General features: G+C 38.2%; 1 protein-coding gene across 1 annotated transcript in view; it reads left to right on the plus strand.

The window, feature by feature from the left end:
* The window catches only part of CLVS2 (clavesin 2), a 59,059-nt gene that overhangs the window by 3,539 nt on the left and 35,673 nt on the right, over positions 1 to 19,847 (plus strand). The window contains exon 2 of the mRNA XM_023754208.1: positions 8,927 to 9,101. Coding sequence (XP_023609976.1) covers positions 8,927 to 9,101 — 175 coding nt within the window. The remainder of the gene's footprint in view (positions 1 to 8,926; positions 9,102 to 19,847) is intronic.

Below are 19,847 nucleotides of genomic sequence, written 5' to 3' on the forward strand. Positions count from 1 at the left end.
GTTTGAGGACCCCTGCCTTATCAGGTTCTAGACTAATAATTGTGAATTCTGTTTCTATGGATGTAAAGGAGTAGACATAATCATGAAGTTATAGTACATCCAAGTCAAAAGGTATACAAATTATTTAGAGTTTCACTAAAATTCAGTTGAGTTTCCTCCTCCTGCATTCTAAAAAAAAAGTTATTCCTCCCCTCTCCCTGCCTGCCCTCCTTCCCAAACCTACATATACTCAATAACAAGGACTAGCGGATAAACAGGTCCATTCTCTTGGCATCCTCTGTAAACCACTATCATTGGTACATGTGCATAACAACTGCCCAGAAACTGCGGGACAGCTGCGTTTCTGGCAGTACCAGCACAACACCAGCCCTTTTCCTACCTTCGGCCTGATCCCCCTTTCTTCTTCCATGCTGCAGCCTCAAGTCTTGTCTGACTTGGCTCCTATGGGAATTTCTACCTCCTTCCCTAGATATTTACCTCACTGTTGCTGTGTTAGGTGGATAGCCATGTCCGGTGTTCTCACCTTTCTGCTCTGATCCTGCAGCCCAAACAACTTGGGTCTCTTGAGAAGACTGACTGCTCATCTGAACACAATTTGGACCCCCTTCCTTGAGTTGATCAGTGATTTACCTGGCTTTCAACACCTTACACAGAAAGGAGCATTGTTTTAAAGAAACAATAGGTGGGAATGTCTACAGTTATAGAGGGAAATTCCAGAAGTCAGTTAGAAATAATGCCCCCCTTTTATTTGGAAAACAGGTTATTTTCAACTTCCCAAAGGGAAACAGAAGATTTTTAAAATAAGTTTTGAAGAGCTTTGTAAAGACCTCTGAAATAATTAATGTGTATATAAAAAAGACTAAGCCTTATGTTATTATTTTATAAGAGCACCTGAACTAGAGTTAATGCTCAATAAATATTTCTTTAGTTGAATTAGGTTATACGTTTAAAAAATAATCCTAAGTAGAAAGTTACCTAATACATACTTTCTCCTATATTAAATTTGTAGGACAGTTTCCTGTGCTTCTCAGGAGACTGGAAATAGTAAATAGGTGTGAGATGATGACTATAAATAAAACAGTGTCTCTTTCTACTGCAATATAATGCAGGTCAGTTTCAGCATATTGATTTGGACGACTTCCAAAGCCTTTACAAGAGACATGAATTTTTCAGGAAGACTGAGGTAAAATAATATTTACAGTGTACCCACCTTCTAATAAATCTTAAAAAAATGAAATACTGAAATGTCAAAGTGACTTTCAGTTTGATTTGTGGTTCTTTTGAAAAAGAACAGAACAGGCTTAGATGACTTATTACATTTATTGAGCAGGATGTCTTTGGAAAATATTCATAAAATGTAATCTCCTTTGTTTCAGATCATCTAACATAATTTCTGAAAGCGAGAGTAAATTCTATACATTTAAAAACAATTGGATTATTTCATTGCATCACTAGGATGCAGTAGCCCTCCATACATTACATTCTGTATGTCTTTCATGAGAGATAGTGCCCTGCTTAGGACTCAACAGATCCTTCAAATTTCCACCTGATTTCAACAACAGAATGTGAGGATGATGTACCATGAAGCTAGAAGAGATTGCAAAGGATGTTAGAAAAGGAAGTTTGGAATAAAACTAGATCATGATCTACACCCTAGGACAGTGGTCGGCAAACTCATTAGTCAACAGAGCCAAATATCAACAGTACTTCTTCAAAATAGACTCGCCCAGGCCGAAAACCGACTTCTGCTCACGGGCCACGAAGTTTCAATCGCACTGTATGTGCACGCCTGCACGTGGTATTTTGTGGAAGAGCCACACTCAAGGGGCCAAAGAGCCACATGTGGCTTGCGAGCTGCAGTTTGCCGACCACTGCCCTAGGACATGAGAGCAGGTATCTGAGTAGTCATATATACTTATTGGGAGTATTCATGAGTAAATTGTGTCACCTGAAATATAATGATGACACGTATTCTGATAGTTGACCTGTAACTTTTGGCCTTCAAGTTGTACTTTACCTTATTACTTATAAAGTAGTTCTCTATACTTTAGTACAGCAAACAATAATTTATCTGGGATCTGGTTAATAATGATAAGAAAACCATTAAATACCGTTAAACGAAAATAATTCTTAACATAGTGGCAATTCAGAAAGCACTGACCGTCTTGCACTCTGTTTGGCTTGTCATAATGGATATTGATCATCACTTAGAGTATTGAAGCTCTGGAAGGGGTAGAAGCCTGACTGGTTAGACACTGCTATGATCCTGAAACTTATCCTGGAGTTTGCCTAAAAACCATATTATTGTCAGTGTGTTTACTTTGTGTGGCTTTTCATACAAAAGAAAATATTATACAAATGGCTAGCTATTTGCAGTTTCAGACTGAATTATGATTATGCTTCCATTTATTAAAATAACGTGACCAATCTCCAAATGGAAAGATTTATGATGACGACGGATTAAAATTTAAAAAGTAACCATGGACTACACAGGATAATTTTTTTGGCTTGATTTTTTTAAGACCTTGACTCAATTTATTAAAATCTGAAAATATTTCTCTACTTTGGCTTCACGGTGTTATATATCATGACAGGGCCAGGAATGTTTACCTTCAAAATCCTGGAAGCACTGCTGTGCTCTATTCTGGGTGGGCTTGGAGATTAGGTCAAAGCTAGAAGTGGCAGGTGTGGATTCCGTGGGGTTTCTGCTCCAGCAGAGTTTCCGCATCGCTTTCTTATAAGGATGCTCTTTTAACAAAGCTCTGAAAACAACAGCTTATTCCAAACTATGCCCTTGGTCCATAGCATGGAAAATTCGAAAGAGAAAAATTGTCCTGAAAAATGTTAGTAGAATATTGGAACAAATCTCTAAAAAAAAAAAAAAAAAAAAAATAGGACAGTCTCCAAAAACTGAGCAATTGTGAAGTAATTAGTAAAACAATTCTGAAATAACAGCAAAGACCGAGGGCTAACTTCAGTAGGAAGTTGATTGGGTCTGGACTGAGCCAGGTGTGTTTCAAATATGAAACTTTAAACAAAGTTGGAGAGAAGAAAGAGACTTGAGGTTACTACAGTGCACTGAAAGTGTGCCTTGAAATGTTTAAAGCTATTTTAAACCATGAGCCACGTTAGTAAATTAATAAGTTATCCTTTGTAAATGAATACATTTCCTGCATTCTGGGAAAAAGTTTGAGTGCTTTTACATCACTGAGGACAGGTGTATATTTCATTAACGTAGTAAGTGACACGACTGACGTGAGGGAAAGGATGTCCTTGTATGTCGGGTCCTCATAACATCAAACCGAGCGAATAGTACTCAAGTCAATTTTTAAAAAAGAACACTTTAGTCTAATGTTTGTTACACACAGAAATTAAGCAGTTGCTGGAGGCAAATAAACACACATAACACATTATTTGTACTAACAAGGGACATACAACATCTGTGGGAAGAAAATACATGAAAAGCTAAATAACCACCAGAGAGTTGTAAGTGCTTACTGAGGGGACTCTTTGCCAGTGGAGAAGTTCAGGGCAGAGGGGCAGCTGTGAGCTACTGAGTGTTTTATAGAGAAAGCATTGCCTACTTGGTTAACTAAATTCAACCTTTTAGTATTTCATTTTAATTAATTAATTAACTTATTTGTTCACTTTAAATCACTTTTATAGCATGTAGCAGGCACTCTTTTAAGCAGTTAAACATTTACATATAAAATCTTTAATAGAATCATACAAGGTAGGTCCTGTTAATATTTATATTTTGTAGATGAGGAAACTGAGGCATAGAGCAGTTAAGTATTTCACCCACAATCAGTGAATTGGCCAAACTTTTTTTGCATGTAAAGACGGCCACATGAATCTAGATAAACACACAGAATTTGATACAATTATATCAAAAAGGCAAGCTCTGATCATTTAAAAATCATCTATGGTTTAGAAAGTCTGGATTAACTATCATAATATTGATTTGACACAGAAAGTTAAGTTGCTGCAATGAATCCTCTGAGGGAAGGACTGCACTACGCAGGCACTGGCTTGGAGTGTCCTGCCCTGACAAGGAGCGTTGCCTTCCTGACGTGTTTGCATATTTCCAGCACAATTCTGTTTTATTTTATTTTGGTGGCAGCAGTGTATACTTTTCAAACCTTTTTTCAAGGAGAGACATTTTTTCTCTAGATGTTTTATTTCCAACAAAACATCTTTTGTTCTCACTCACCTACATTCCCATAGCAGCAAGGCCCACACAGATAATCTTCTGTGCTTAGTGATACAAACCAGACACATGAATATTTCAGAGTTCATATTTCCTCCAGGGTTGGTAGACTTAGCCTCTTCCCATCCCAATTCTTTTGAATGTCTGATTGCTCTTCCTCCACCAAAGCCCCCTGTTGGGGCCGGGCTGGAATGTGTCCTGGTACCTGGCATGGCACCATGTTGGTATTGACTTTGTGATCTATCTTCCAACACATTATGCCACTGACACATGAAAAAGCAGAACAGCTATTCATCACACTCTGTTCTAGTATGAGACACCACAGGGAGTGGAGAGAACTGTGGTGTCGGAAAGAGCTGGCTTCACACCTGGGCTGCTGTTTTACTCCCATGGGGATTCTGGGCAAACTCTTTCCATTCTCTGAGACTTGTGTTTTCATCTCTGTAATTGGCTGAGACCTCATCTATGTCCTCATCTCCAAAATAATAGCATCAAAGCCAGTACTGAGACTTTGGGCTCATTTTGAGATTAAGATAATGCATTTGAAATTCCTTTGGAAATCTGAAACTATTACATGGATAGAGGTATTATTATTATTTCCCCTCAGTAATATAAAACATGTAGATGGGCTCAACTTTAGCACTGATGACACCTCGAGGCATTAATAAAGGTAATTCTTCTCCTTTGTCTCTCCCCTAGCACCTTTCTAACAGGAAGTGCTTCAGATCTGGCTTAATGAACACGGATGGGCGGGGGCAGCCTTCATGAAGAATTTAATAATGGCTGATTGACTTAGTAACAAAGGGAAAATTGCTTGCTGTTGTGATGCCAAGATGCCAGTTCCCCCTGTCAGGCTGAAAGAAAGGGTTGGGAAGGAGGAAGGAAATGACCTGTTTGTGATTTAGGTTGCCCTTTGCCCTGATTGTAAACTGTGGTAGAGGACGAGGCACTGTGAACCCCAGGAGAGAAGCACAGGACCAGTAGGCACCCAAAGCCTTTCAGGGCTGGAGGCAGGAGAAGAAGCCCCCCTGCTCTTGATTGCACTGGTAGTAAATAGGAAAAGCAGGTAGCAAAGTCCCCATCTCATGTTTATGTATTATAGCAACTTTGATCTATTTCAAGAGCATGGTCCGCCTAGACTGGTGTGCCACCTGTAAAATCCCTCAACGGGCGGCATTATTTCTTCTTACTCCATGCTACTCATCTTCCTCTCCGAGTTGATTTCAGATTCAGGCTTTCCTTAGTGCTGTTTTAGGAAGCACAGTCAGGAGTCAAGAGCTGTGTAGCTGTGCTAGTCTGTTATCTATGGCCTTTTCCCAGCATTCAAGGGAAGACTAGCTATGGTGCAGCTCCTACAAATTGGGGTGTCAACCCCACGCAGGAACATGTGGGCTATTTACTGCACTGACACTGCATAAATTGTAACAGTAAAAAATAATTTCAAAGAGTAGAATTATGGTGGGATTCCTGAAGAAATAAAATACATAAAATGCTCCATTTCTTTGGAAGATATTTTACAGACTTTAGCAAGATCTCTTTTAATAATGCTCTGCTTAGGAATAGCCTGCCGAGCTGCTAATGGCAGTAATGTGACATGTCTGACAACAGAGGGCTGGAATGTCAAGAGGGGTTTTGACCTGCCCTTTGAATGCAGTCAGCTAGGATGTTTTTTATGATTCTTAAACTTATACATTAATATTATTTATATAAATATCATTTAATTCTTTTTTTGGAGCAGGATATCAAATTTTAAAACTTGGTGAGATTTACTCTTGAAAATGTTGCAAACCTGCTTTGATTCCATTGCTGATCCTGAGATCTGTCTTATTTTAGTTCTGTTGGAATAATAATATGCATATAAATTTCTCTTGACTTAGATACAGTTCTATAGAACCTATTTAAAGTGGGTTACTTAAAACAAATTGCCTCTTATTTTCAGCCCTTCCTGGTGTCATGATTTATTCTTTTCCATGTACAATGCATCATCCTTCCAAAACTTACTTTAGATTCAAATTTTACTTAATGCTACTTTGGTATTAATGCTATTTGGTATTTTTATAGGTGACACAAGAATGATCATAACGAGAGAAAATTTCTAAGTTGAACTTTTCTAATTTCTAATTTTTATTACTGTGATATTATTATAAACGTCAGGAATTAAAATGAATATTGTTTAAGGGAGGGTCTACATTTTAACCAGAAATATAGCTTTCTTGCTCCAACTTCCCATAGGCTTTTGGTTATAACATTGTGTTAGGTCATTATATTTAAAAAGGAGATAGGCCAACCATGAAGTGACAGATAAGGTATTCAGCCATACATGTTTCAGTTTAAAAAAAATATTTTTATTGATTTCAGAGAGGAAGGGAGAGGGAGAGAGAGAGAGAAACATCAATGATGAGAGAGAATCGTTGATTGGCTACCTCCTGCATGCCCCCCACTGGGAATTGAGCCTGCAACCCCGGGCATGTGCCCTTGATCGGAATCGAACCCAGGACCCTTCAGTCCACAGGCCGACGCTTTATCTACTGAGCCAAACTGGCTAGGGCCATATTTCACAGTTTTAAAGACTAATAAGTAATAGAGTTCTACAAAAATTTATTATCTTATATATTTAGAAAGTATTTTAGGATGCATATCCTTAGGACTATAAATAGCCTATATACCATCCAGAGATTTAAAAAGAACCTGTTGATCTTTGTCTTTTACAATAGTAATAAGCTATCTAAAGATCATCATTAAATTTTAAAGTAAAAGATTAAAACAAATATTCTTCAGTTCTGATTATACCCTGCCAAGTACGTCCAGGCTCACCAGCTAATGAGGGAATGGGAAGAAATTCATCTTGAAATCTTCTGACACCATGCTCTATGCTGGCTTAAAGCTGGGATCCAAGAGAGATCCTATTCCATATTGCGGTACTAATTTTTCAGATAAAGAATGAGGCCCAGAGAAAGTGAGAAGCCATCTGATCTTATGTTGTCAATTATTCCTTCCTTTCTGCAATACTATGCTTTCTCCATTCTCCTCCAAATGTTTTTAGAAGTAAAAATAGAACTATTCCCTCATATGTACTCACTGTCCCATACTGTGAGTGAACATTTAGTGGAAGTCAGCCTATCACTTCCACTAAATGCCTGTGATTTCACTTCTAATCCATCCACCTCCTTCTGTGGTCAAGATTTCTTTCTGTAACTTTTATTGAACACCTGAATGTCTGAAGAGAAACACACACACACACACACACACACAACTCGAGATGCAGGATGCTCAAAAATGGAAATGATTAGCACATTCCATAATTTTGTTGCTTCCTCTTAAAGTGCTAGAATTCTTTTTTTAGAATAATTACCGTATCTAATTTTTTTTCTCAGCTCTGGTTGCATTACCTCCTTCGCTTTCTTGAGTTTAGGGATCTGTATGTTTTTTTTGTTTTTTTAAAAATATATATATTTTATTGATTTATTTTTACAGAGAGGAAGGAAGAGGGATAGAGAGTTAGAAATATCGATGAGAGAGAAACATCGATCAGCTGCCTCCTACACACCCCCTACTGGGGATGTGCCCGCAACCAAGGTACATGCCCTTGACCGGAATCAAACCTGGGACCCTTCAGTCCGCAGGCTGACGCTCTATCCACTGAGCCAAACCGGTTACGGCGATCTGTATGTTTTTGATCTGGTATCTTCAGCTTGGAGCTCTCGAGTTTAGAATCTACTTCTTCAGGTATTTAATTGCTATTAGATGAGTGTACTACAGGCTCTATTCCAAACTCTTCATTTTCAGCCATCCCCAACCGCATCTTCTTTTTGCATTATATGGTTTATTCAGGCTCTGAAGCTAGAATCTGTGTGTCATCCTTTACTTTTCCATCATCTTAGTCTCCATATTTAATTAAGTGTCAAATTTTTACAAGTTTACTTCTGAAATACTTCTCAAATTTGGCTTCTAATCTCCATCCTTACCTCCACTGCGTACGTCAGTCCACAGTAGTAGTGTCTTTGTACTCTAATCTTGTCCATTTTACAGGAACGTGAAGAGCATTTATTGGATTTTTACAATGTGCCAGACACAGTACTAAGGTGCAAGTCAGAAAAAGTTAGGGACCCAACCCCTAAATTCAGAAGGCCTGCATTATCATAGACAGTTAAATTTCCCCCTCTGTACTCATTGATGTTCCTTTCTTTCTGTCCATATATCTCTTCTTCTTTCTTTTATTTTATTTTTATGAAGCAAACTCAATACAAGTAATTAAACTATGCTGACAATTTTACCCATAGTTGTTCAAATATACTATTCTTGTTTATTGTTGAGACTCCTCAAATCTCATTCAGAAAATTTTCAAATACGCACATATGAAATATCAGTATTACTGAGAGCATTTCTGAGCTCTTTAAAAAGGTGCCATGCCCAATTCTCAGAGTAGTTAAAATGCCATTTTAGAAAATGATAGGAAGGCCTAGAGGTAAAATCAATGGCTGTGAATATGAAGAGAACTGTAGTATTTCCCAAAACATGATAGTTTGTTTTGGTAGAATCCATGCTAAATTCGAACATGTCACCTGAGTGCTGCAAAACAAGTTGCTCTTAAAATAATACTTTTGAACAAAATCATCTCCTTAAGATCTCTTAGGTATTTTCAGAGTAGTTTTTAGTGTGCTGAGATCTTCCCACAGTGGTTATCAGATGTAATGAGGACTCTCCTATTGCTTATAGGTACACACTGGTGGACATTTTACGTGCCATCTTGCTGTCTTTAGAAGCCATGATTGAAGATCCTGAGCTTCAAGTGAATGGATTTGTTTTGATCATAGACTGGAGTAACTTCACCTTCAAGCAAGCCTCTAAACTGACACCCAGCATGCTGCGATTGGCTATTGAAGGCCTTCAGGTAAAAGCTGACAAATTCTCCACTTTCTTGGTCTCCCATGTTTGACTTATCTAATTTGTTAGAATAGCAAAATGTCTTACGTAAGGAATAAAAACAAGTTTTAGATAGTTTTCAAGCACAGACATTAAAACACTAACTGGACAAAGGATTTTAGAAGAAAAAGGATGTGGGCCTTTTAATAGGTGAGAATTTGTAATACTTGGCATAAGCCCTCACTCTGCCTAAACATAAATATGATAACCTGAGATTTTATCTTGATAATCAGAACAAACAACATCTTCTGGATTTTAATTATTAACTATTTAGGCTTGTTTTGTTTCTTTTTTCTTGTCTGTGTATATTAGTTAATTAGTTAAAGGTTTGCCTCCTTATTTCGTTTAAGCTGGTGAATTTGGAATATGATGGCATGCTGCCTAAAAACTGTTGGAAAGCCAAACAACATGTTTTTGATCTCTAAGCTATGGAACCACTGTTTTGAATTACTTTTCTAGACTTAATTGGGGTTTTTGTGTGTGTGCAAGGGCTATCACATAGAATTTACATAGGAATGGCGCCTCTTCCAGTAAATGACATTTAACTGATTGGGAATTATAAAATGGAAAATGTGATAGTTCAATGATGGCTGATTACTCCCTAAAAACGAGCCACTTCTCCAGGCAGCAGAACAGCTTAAGCCTTAACCTGTTTGAATTCACAGTTTGAGTTTTGCGTCTGGAGTGAATAAGACACCCTGGTCCCTTTTCTCCGCATAAGCTTTTTCTGGTACACGTTTCCTGACTTGCTTTTGGTGAGTCACCCTTGCTCCTGTCTTACCTTGAACAGTACTTTTCTTTTTTAAAACTCCATGGAGACAATTAATAAGGTTGGGAGAGGGCACAGGATAATGCCTATTCGGAAATGCGTAGAATGTGCCCTAAGGCACGTGTGGAATGTGCCCTGCTGCCTGCAGTGTATAAAGTAGTTTTTATCTTGTAAAGAAAATTGGTTACCACCAACCATGTTACTTAACACAGGATGGCAGCCTAGCTTTTTAGACTTGTTATCACTGTTTAACCTGCGTCTTCTCTTCGCACTAGCGGCAGAGGAGGCCTTCCGCTGCATGAGGGACTGGGGAACTCCTATCATTCCCATGAAAAAACCACTTCAGAGACAGCCTCAGTGCTTTGCTATTTGCCAACTTACACACTGTATGGAGCCATTTAGTAGTAAGGCGAGAAGTCCTTGCAGGAGAAAAACGGAAAGTTCAGACATGTTTGGGAGCTTCCCTATTGGCCATGGCCACTATCAGAACTTCTTTAAGTGCAAAGTGCCAGCATGACAGGAGCTATAGTCAGATGGAACCTCTGTGCTTGTGCTGGAGAGGGAGGGCCTCGCCCTGCAGGGCCTGGGCGGGCTGCCTCCTCTCTGTTCCCCATAAATGCTTCCATCTCCTTTTCTTTCTCCCAGGACTGAGATTGAGGGAGCAGGGCTTGTGCTTTCTGGTTGTTGGTTGGGAAGCCACTTACAATAAGTGAACTCTTCCTGTCAATAAATTTGACATGTTATTAACCTTTAAACTCAATGTTTTCTTCAGTTCAAATTGACTTTTTTAAATGCTCGATCTCTATGTCTACATGCGTCTCTGTCTCTGTACTATATCTAAAATTATAGTGGTAATTCTGAACAGGATTATAAGATGTGCTAAAAATGTTCCATTGTAACATGCATGATTTCATACTTAGTTTTATACAGAAGTTACATTTTCTGACTTTTCTAATCAAGTCTCTGTTTCTTTTGCATTTACCATGTGAGAAATTTTATTGTCCATTGATATATACTTCATGCAGAGCATGGATAAACTATTTTTGAGATTGACATAAGACCATAAAACATTTGAATTAAATATATATACACAATTTTTGGTCACTAAACATGACTAATACCATCATCAAGACAACCAACACCACCACAACAATAAATAACCTCCAATTAACCCAGTCAGGGAAATTGAGAGGTGATAATATTTTTATTTATTTTTCCTTTTTTTGATGTGAGAATATTTTTAATAACTCAGTGATGGTTTATGCCATGTCATAATTCTACTATAATATGTTACATTTACTTAGGCACACATAAAATATATTCTAGGGAGTTGAACCCAAAATAAGAAAGGCTAAAGATGTTAGTGCCAGAGAGGAAACTTACTTGAATGAAGTGCATTATGAATGGGATGTAATTGTGTTTTGAAGAGGTCCCATCTCTCTTTCTCTTGAGGTTACTGCATAACCTCTCTGTCTGCACACACAAATTGCCTTTTCCTGAAGTAAAAGAGTATTTTGAGTGACTTGGCTAGCGATAGCACCTGATACCTTGGATATGGACACATAGACCATTGCTAGAAGATCCACCTGTCATCACAGTACAAGGTCAACAGAGACAATGTGGAACGGTGAAAATAAAATGGGCTTTAGGGGCAGACAGACCTGGGTTTGGATGACAACCCTGCCACATATCAAATATTTGGTAAATTCCTAAACTTGTTTGAATCTTCGTCGATTCATTTATAGAAAATTTAAAGTATTATATTAAAAATCATACATCTTGCACCCAGCGGGTGATATCAATGAGCAAAGTAATCATTGTGCATGAGCTAATTTTTTTAAGGTGCCATATTATTCCGCATATGTGCTGGTTTTCTCACAATTCAGTGACTACCTAGACTGTGAAGACCTAAAGTTAATTGACTTTGGGAATCTGAATGATCTCATATTTTGCTTGTAATGCTCAGATTGTAGATACACAGATTGCATTTTAAAAAATTACTTCACTGTGTGGTTAAATAGCGTCTAGATATGTTCATGTTAGATGCCAAGTAAAATAATTTTTCATGTTGGAAGCCAAGTAAAATTGAAATGGTTTCATCTAGTGAAAATTAATCTTTCTTTTCAGAGAAGCTCCAGGCACAGTTGAAAAGGTGATGACTGTGAGGATATCCTTGGCCTTGAGAGTTGAGCTAGAGTTTGCTAAGTTGACTAGGATAGGAAAAGCATTTGGGGCAGGGAAACTTTTGGGAAGTGCTTTTGAAGGAACACACGGCTACAAGGGATTGAAAGTACATGATAAATCTGTTTTGATCTGGTTAGAGTGAGGAATAAATTGAGGTGAATGACCAGAAATGACTGGGAAAAGCACGCTGAGCCTTGGCTCCATGGATAGAGGATGGCATGCTATGTGGATTGGCCCGTGCTCTCAGACACGGGGAGATTTTGGACAAGAAAGTGACTTGGTCACTCCTCTGCTTTAGGAAGATCTTTTGGGTAGAAGAATGGGCTTGTATCAAAAGAGGGAGGGGTTAGATCTCATTTGAGAACTCCCAAACTGTCCTGGTGGTAATTATATGGATTCCATTTTGTAGGTCAGGAAATGAAACTTCAGAGAGTTTGACACCCAAATTTTCTCAACTGACATCAAGGCTTGAGTCCAGGTTGGCTGACTCCAAAGACCAATGCCTTTCCTGAATCTTGCTTCAATTGTTTCCAGGGCTGTGCTTAAGAAAAAGTAGATAAGCTCAGTTTATTTTTATAATATATATTTTCTATTGATTTCAGAGAGAAAGGGAGAGGGAGAGAGAGCCAAAATGATGAGAATCATTGATTGGCTGCCACTTGCAAGCACCCCACTGGGGATCGAGCCTGTAACCCGGGCATATGCCCTGACCTGGAATCGAACCCTGACCTCCTGATTCATAGATCGACGCTCAACCACTGAGCCACCATGGCCGGGTGATAAGCTCAGTTTAGAGCAAGCATGTCAAACTCATGGCCCCCGAGCCACATGCCTCGTTTATTTGGTCCATGTTAGCCTTTGAGTTTGACATGGTTGGTTTAGAGTAACTTTCCTCCCCCAAAACTCTAATACAGGTGAAATTTGTTTATTGGGATAAACAAAGCAATGCTAACTGGCCTTGCACCTTTTTTTGACACTAAGTGGCAGAACCATTTCCCCCCTTCATTTTTGTGGAATAAAATATTCAGGCTTCATCGGAAAGAAAAGAGAAAGAGAAAATTGTCCCACTAATTACAAAAAGTTAATTGATTAGGGTAGTTATAGTAACAGGAAGCATCTTAGAAAATCAATACAAGATTAAGTGGATGTAACTCGTAGACTCTAAGATATCTGCCTGGGAAGCCAATTAAAACATAAAATGTTTGGAAATATCTGGAAAAGCTTAGACTTTTTGGATTTACAGAGAAGTGATGTGCTCTAATATGTTTTGATCACAGTTGCTCTATGTTTATTTTTTTCTTGTAAAATATTACCATCCTTAAAACCCTTTAATAATGAAAAACTCGAACTCTCTTATGAATCCAGGATCTCTTATCTGTGAATTAAAAAAATTTACCCAAGCCCTACATATGTATATTTACTGTTATTCTCCCTTAGCTCTGTCCTGCCTGTCTGTGCTTTTGCTTTCACAATCTCACCAGACTCTCCAAACTCTATATGCTGAAAGGTACATAATGTCGTCAAGATGTGGGTCTGTTGGCAAGGGGTTCGGCTGAAACAGAGATTTGAATAGCTCTTTGAATTGCTACATTGAGACTCAGATGTAGGGCCATTACAAAGTGCCTAAATCTGTGCCAGATACTGTAAGGGCCCTTCATAAAACCAGGACTTGTGAGAGGACAAAGAACATGTAATTAATTCACAGTTCTTAATGGGGTCCTTTCTTTTGACTCAAGGGTTCAGTGTTACAAGCAGCCACCAATCTGCTAGATCTGAGAGCTCTGGTCATTCATGTGGAAGGCAGAAAGTGCTGCCGCTACAAATTCTGGCTCTGACTGTTCGGAAGCTCAGTCCTACCTAGGGGATCTTGCCAAAAACAGAGAACAGACTAATGACTTGGAACATCACTCTCCAAGGCTAGCGGGCGAGGAGCTTCATTAACTTCTGTAGCATTAGCTTATTCAGTCCTCCAAATCCTACTCATAATCTCTGGCAGCTTTGAAATTGTGTGTGTGTGTGTGTGTGTGTGTGTGTGTGTGTAGGATGGCTAAGGGAGAATATTAAAAAAGAACAGTGTGAGATATTGAGTAAATTAGAGATTCATAATAAAACAGAAGGACTCTGCTCTGCAGCAGTGTTCTTTGCAATGGTCATTAACCTGCCAGGAGTTTCCAGACTTAAAAATGCTCTAGACCAGTGGTTCTCAACCTTCCTAATGCCGCGACCCTTTAATACAGTTCCTCATGTTGTGGTGACCCCCAGCCATAAAATTATTTTTGTTGCTACTTCATAACTGTAATGTTGCTACTGTTATGAATCGAAATGTAAATATCTGATATGCAGGATGTATTTTCATTGTTACAAATTGAACATAATTAAAGCATAGTGATTAATCACAAAAACACTATGTAGTTATATATGTGTTTTCCCATGGTCTTAGGTGACCCCTGTGAAAGGGTCGTTCGACCCCCAGAGGGGTCGCAACCCACAGGTTGAGAACCGCTGCTCTAGACAATACACAGTAGAAAGTTTTGCATGCAAGCTACCTGGTAAACTTAGGGCAGCATTATGGCGCACTGGTGGGAGAGGGTTGAAACAATGCCTATCTTTTTGAAAATGAACACACAGACTCAGGAACTGTAGTCAGTCAGACAGCCTGGAAGTGGGAGCATTTTAGTCCCACATTGTGTATGCATAGGCAGAACCATATTGAGAAACAGTGACAAAGACAGTGTGTAAAAAAAGTGACATTTTGTTCATCACATGCATAGCTGTCTGAGCTAAGTGTGCTTCCTTTCAGTTGCTACTTAACCTAAAACAAAATGAGTGAAGACTAGAGTATTGCTTTATTTCATAATGTGAGAATGTGGTATTTTGAAAGTCCTTTTTTTAAAAAAATTCTTTTTGTTAATCCTCACCCGAGGATATTTTTCCCATTGATTTTTAGAGACAGTGGAAGAGAGAGGGAAAGACAGAGAGAAACATCGGGTGAGAGAAACACATCAATTGGTTGCCTCCTGCATGAGCCGAGACCAGGCCCAGGCAGGGGTGGAGCCTGCAACTGAGGTATGTGTCCTTGACTGGGATTGAATCCGGGACTATTTGGTCTGCAGGCTGACGCTCTGTTCACTGAGCCAAACCGGCTAGGGCAATTTGGAAGTCATTTTAAAAGCTGACAATAGGTATGTGAAAATTATTTATAATATTCAGTTTACCAAGCAGGTTAAAGATGGTATATGACCTTTGATAACAGGTTATACTAGTACATATATATATATATGTGTGTGTGTGTGTGTGTGTGTGTGTGTGTGATATAGAAACATATATATGTTTATGCCACTATTTTTCTTATGTTAGAATTGCTGTTTATTTCCTTTGATTAACTGCTAAAGTTGTTTAAAATGTCTAGTTATCGGAAGTAGGTGTCAGCCTTGAGTAAACAAAGAGATGAGTGCTCTAGAGTTATTTAACACATACTTATTCAATTAGAGAATATCAGTAATTAGCAATAAAATGATATACTGCTACACTTTCAACCACTGAAAAAGAGACTAGTTATCATTTTGCTTCCAGAATCCAAATAATTGAAGCAACAACTGCAAAGAAGCAAATAAAATCTTTTGGTTTGAGTCATTGAGATAATGGTAAATGGATAGAAAATAATTATCCATAATGAAAAACTGATGAATAATATGAGCTATTCTGCATTTCATTTTATTGGCTATATTTAGACATGTCCTTAACTAGAGAACAAAATAAAGATGAATAACTGCAAGTTCTCTCTCATTCTTTTTAGTAACAATGTAAATGCATTTTGATATATTATTCGTTCACAGCAGAACATCACGGTCTTTGTAATTTGTGGTCTTAATTCTCTGTGTATCATAAAGTTGTATGGCCACAAGTACTTTTCACTAAACTTTTCATTTTTACTTTGAGATTATTGTACATTCATATGCAGTTGTAAGAAATGAAACACAAATATCTCATATGTTTTCCTCAATGGTAACATTTTGTAAAAATATTGTACAATCTTGTAACCTTAATGTTAACATTACTATAACCATGATAAAAGCCCTGACTGCCAACTTGGCCGTCTCTGACACCACACATTACAGCCTGGTAAGAGTGGTACTCTCAGCTCACTTCTTTTTTAAAAAAAATCCTCACCCAAGGATATTTTCCCATTGATTTTAGAGAGAGTGGAAGACAGAGGGAAAGACACACAGAGGGAAACATCAATGTGAGAGAGAGACATCGATTGGTTGCCTCCTGCATTCACCCTGACCAGGGCCAGGGCTGGGGAAGAGCTTGCAACCGAGGTATATGCCCTTGCCAGGAATCGAACCCAGGATTCTTCAGTCCTCAGGCCAAAGCTCTATCCACTGAGGCAAACTGGCTAGGGCTCTCAGCTCACTTCTTGCTCTTTGCTGGTGTGGGTAGGTGTTGAGGTCACATTTTTATTTTTCTGGTGATATTTAGCCAGAGTGTAGTAGTTATTGCCTAGACTTTTTGTATGTTGCTAGTACGCACCTTTCCTGATTCTTTGCCCAGGAGACCAAGCTTCTGTAGAGGCTTTTTTGGGGGTCTGTGCTCATTGGAGTTTTCATTTGCCAGTTTCCTGAGTTCTAAATCTGGGATATATGAGGCAAAATGAAACTCAGGCAACTTACCATCATGTTATTCTTTGGGTCCAAAGGTCCTTACCTGGTCTGTCTTCTCTTCATCTTTCATAGTCTTCTTGTGTCTGTTTAATATACTATAATGCCCAGGTTTTTAAGTTCTACTTAATGAGGAAAACAGGGGAAAGTACGACTATGTCATCCTGTTGGAAGTGGAAATCAAAAGCACATGTATTTTTCATCTCCCAACATTTTATCAAATATCTGACGTAATGTTACTCTGCCTCAGTTAGTTTTCAATGCTGTTGTAAATTTTTTATAGTTTTACTGTTTACTGTCACTTAAATTTGTGCAGAAAGGTAAGGATATTGTGCCTATTCAGTCCACCATATTGACCTGGAAGCTCCTTAACACCTTAAAGCCAATCATTATCTACTTTATGATAACAGGATAAAAGAAATGAAGATAGAAATGAAATCATGAGTCATTTTATCTACTTTATGATAACAGGATAAAATAAATGAAGATAGAAATGAAGTCATGAGACTCTAGAAAGTAATTCTTATGCTCCTATATGGTAATAGTTCTTTGTTATTATGTTCTTTAATCTAAATCTCCAGAAATTTTTTTTCTGGAGTGAAATATGGAAAAAATGTATTTCCAACTATCAAAATTCTAATGCAGTGGTTCTCAACCTTCCTAATGCCTCGACCCTTTAATACAGTTCCTCATGTTGTGGTGACCCCAATTTCATTGTTACAAATTGAACATAATTGAAGCATAGTGATTAATCACAAAACAATATGTAATTATATATGTGTTTTCCGATGGTCTTAGTCAACCCCTGTGAAAGGGTCATTTGACCCTCAAAGGGGTTGCGACCCACAGGTTAAGAACCGCTGTTCTAATGGATATACTCATAAGTCTTTTTTTTTTTTTTTTTTGCTAGAGTTAAGCATGAATACTTTTACCTACCTGCGGGAAAATAAGCCACAAATTTTAAAGATGAATTCACTGAGAATATAATAGTAATTTTTATAAGGATATTTCTATAATTACATCACTATCTCATTTACATTAAAACACTCATAATTGCAGTATACAGAGAGCTAGCATTGTTTCTGTGGTAATGACCCACTTAAGGAAGTTCACTTAGGCCAACTTTATGAAGCCTATATCCTTTGCATACTGACGGAAACACTATTGGAAAATACTGAGGCCATATTTCCAGGTCAAATTGAGCTGTTTTCAGCAGACATGGAAAGAACGAGAACCCTGGCTAAATTTTACATAACAAAGCAAGACAGTGCAGGGGGCAGAGGGGGGGAAGGTATTCTTGCAAATCAGTGTAGGAAGACGTAACCTAAGTCTATAAGTATTAGAAAACAAGGTTTATTTGCAAAAGGGTAGTAATCCAGTCACTTTTATTGCCTGGTTTCAGAAGACCTCAAAGAGATGCCTCTGGTCAGCCCATTGTCTTTCCTAAGGTGGCTAAGGAAAGCACATTTTATTCCACTGGGACAGTAATGGCTTCCTACAACTGGTAGACATTCAGTGGTGACTGAAGCCTGCTTTTTCAACCTGGGGTAGTTGGTCAGCATTGTAGTGGGATACTGCTACATGCTGAACTTAGAGATATAATTTAGTCAGTGTAAGGAGAGTAAAAAACATTCCTTCATAAATAATAAGAGGCTGTTTTCTAGTTTCGTAAGTGGTTAGATCTGAAAGGACCTTAACTCAAAGGGGAGCTAACATGACTTCAGTGCTGTGGGAACTACCAAAGGAGGCTTTGGCTGACTTGAGCAGCACCATGGAGAGCTCCGGAAATTCCATTGTAGTGGTTTGTCTTTTCTCCTTTGCAGCTTGGGTTTTCTCTAGCCTCTAAAGTAAGCCCCTCTACTTCTTACAATAGGCCGCAATCCTCACAGAAGTCCAGGTGTCCCATAGCTTATGTGTTTAACTCAAGGCTGCATTTTTCACGTGGCCCAAGGCTCTCCTTTAGGGACTTCTTTTTTTCTCTATTATTAGCTCCTGCTTTGGAATTCTTTGCTGGCAGCTCATGTATTGGAATTAAAACTATCCTCGCCCTTTTCTTTCCTCTTGGAGGCTTCTTCAAATGATACTTATAATCTAATTTTATAAACACAAAACATTCTTAAGGTGAGTGAAGTGGCATTGACTTGTATCTTGAGGCCATGTGAGGAAGAAGGAGATCATCTTCTTTGTCCAAGCAGACTTCTGGGAAAGAAATGTCTTGATGACCTGTTTCCTTCATCGAGAGTTGTATGGAGAACAATTATAAAGGATATAGTTGAAAGAAAATGATCTTTCCTCTTGACAATTGCTAGATTAGGTCAAATTTTAGAATCAAGCATTCCTGGGCTTGAAGCTTGCATCTGCCACATCCAGATTTCAATTTTAGATAAATTACTTAATCGATCCCACTCTTTGTCATCACGTCTAAAAACTGGGATTAACACCTTCCACCTGGCTTTATTATGAGGATTAAACAAGATAACATACATGAAAGAGATTGGCACGATACATAGAGAAAGCACTTGGTTAAAGTCAGCCCTTCCCATACACTTCTTTCCTGCCCTGTGATCAAGAATAGAACCTAAGTAAACTTACAAAATAAGATAGTTCTTTTAGACCAAAATATGATTATTATACAATGCACTGTAATTAATCAGCCTAGCTTGGCAGCTCATACAAAACTGACTAACTGAAGTTATGTGGGATGAAAACCTACCCCCACAATTTTTGTAAATTATGAGAAACTGTAGGCAATTTTCTCCTTGAAGTTTGTAGTCCCTGCCTTTGTTCTTCCAGGTTGTAAGATAGTGATTAAATATGGTTATAACAAGTATTGGTGCTATATCACATACAGAACTCATTGGTTTATTCCTAGAATATAAGACGCCTGGGATTTTCACTCTTTGGAATATCACAAATATTTTCTGTTGAAACTGGATTTGTAAAGACATGATTCAGATACATATGTCTCCTCACTGTTCTCAACTAGATAATAAGCTCCTCAATGGCAAGGACAATATTCACTTCCGCTAAGTAAGTCACCAGCTGGCTGGCAAGGAGGATCCTATCATTGGTTCTGGGTGGACTATAGGCATATCGTAGA

This window comes from Myotis lucifugus, unplaced genomic scaffold (assembly GCF_000147115.1).
Source record: "Myotis lucifugus unplaced genomic scaffold, Myoluc2.0 scaffold_57, whole genome shotgun sequence".
Taxonomy (NCBI): domain Eukaryota; kingdom Metazoa; phylum Chordata; class Mammalia; order Chiroptera; family Vespertilionidae; genus Myotis; species Myotis lucifugus.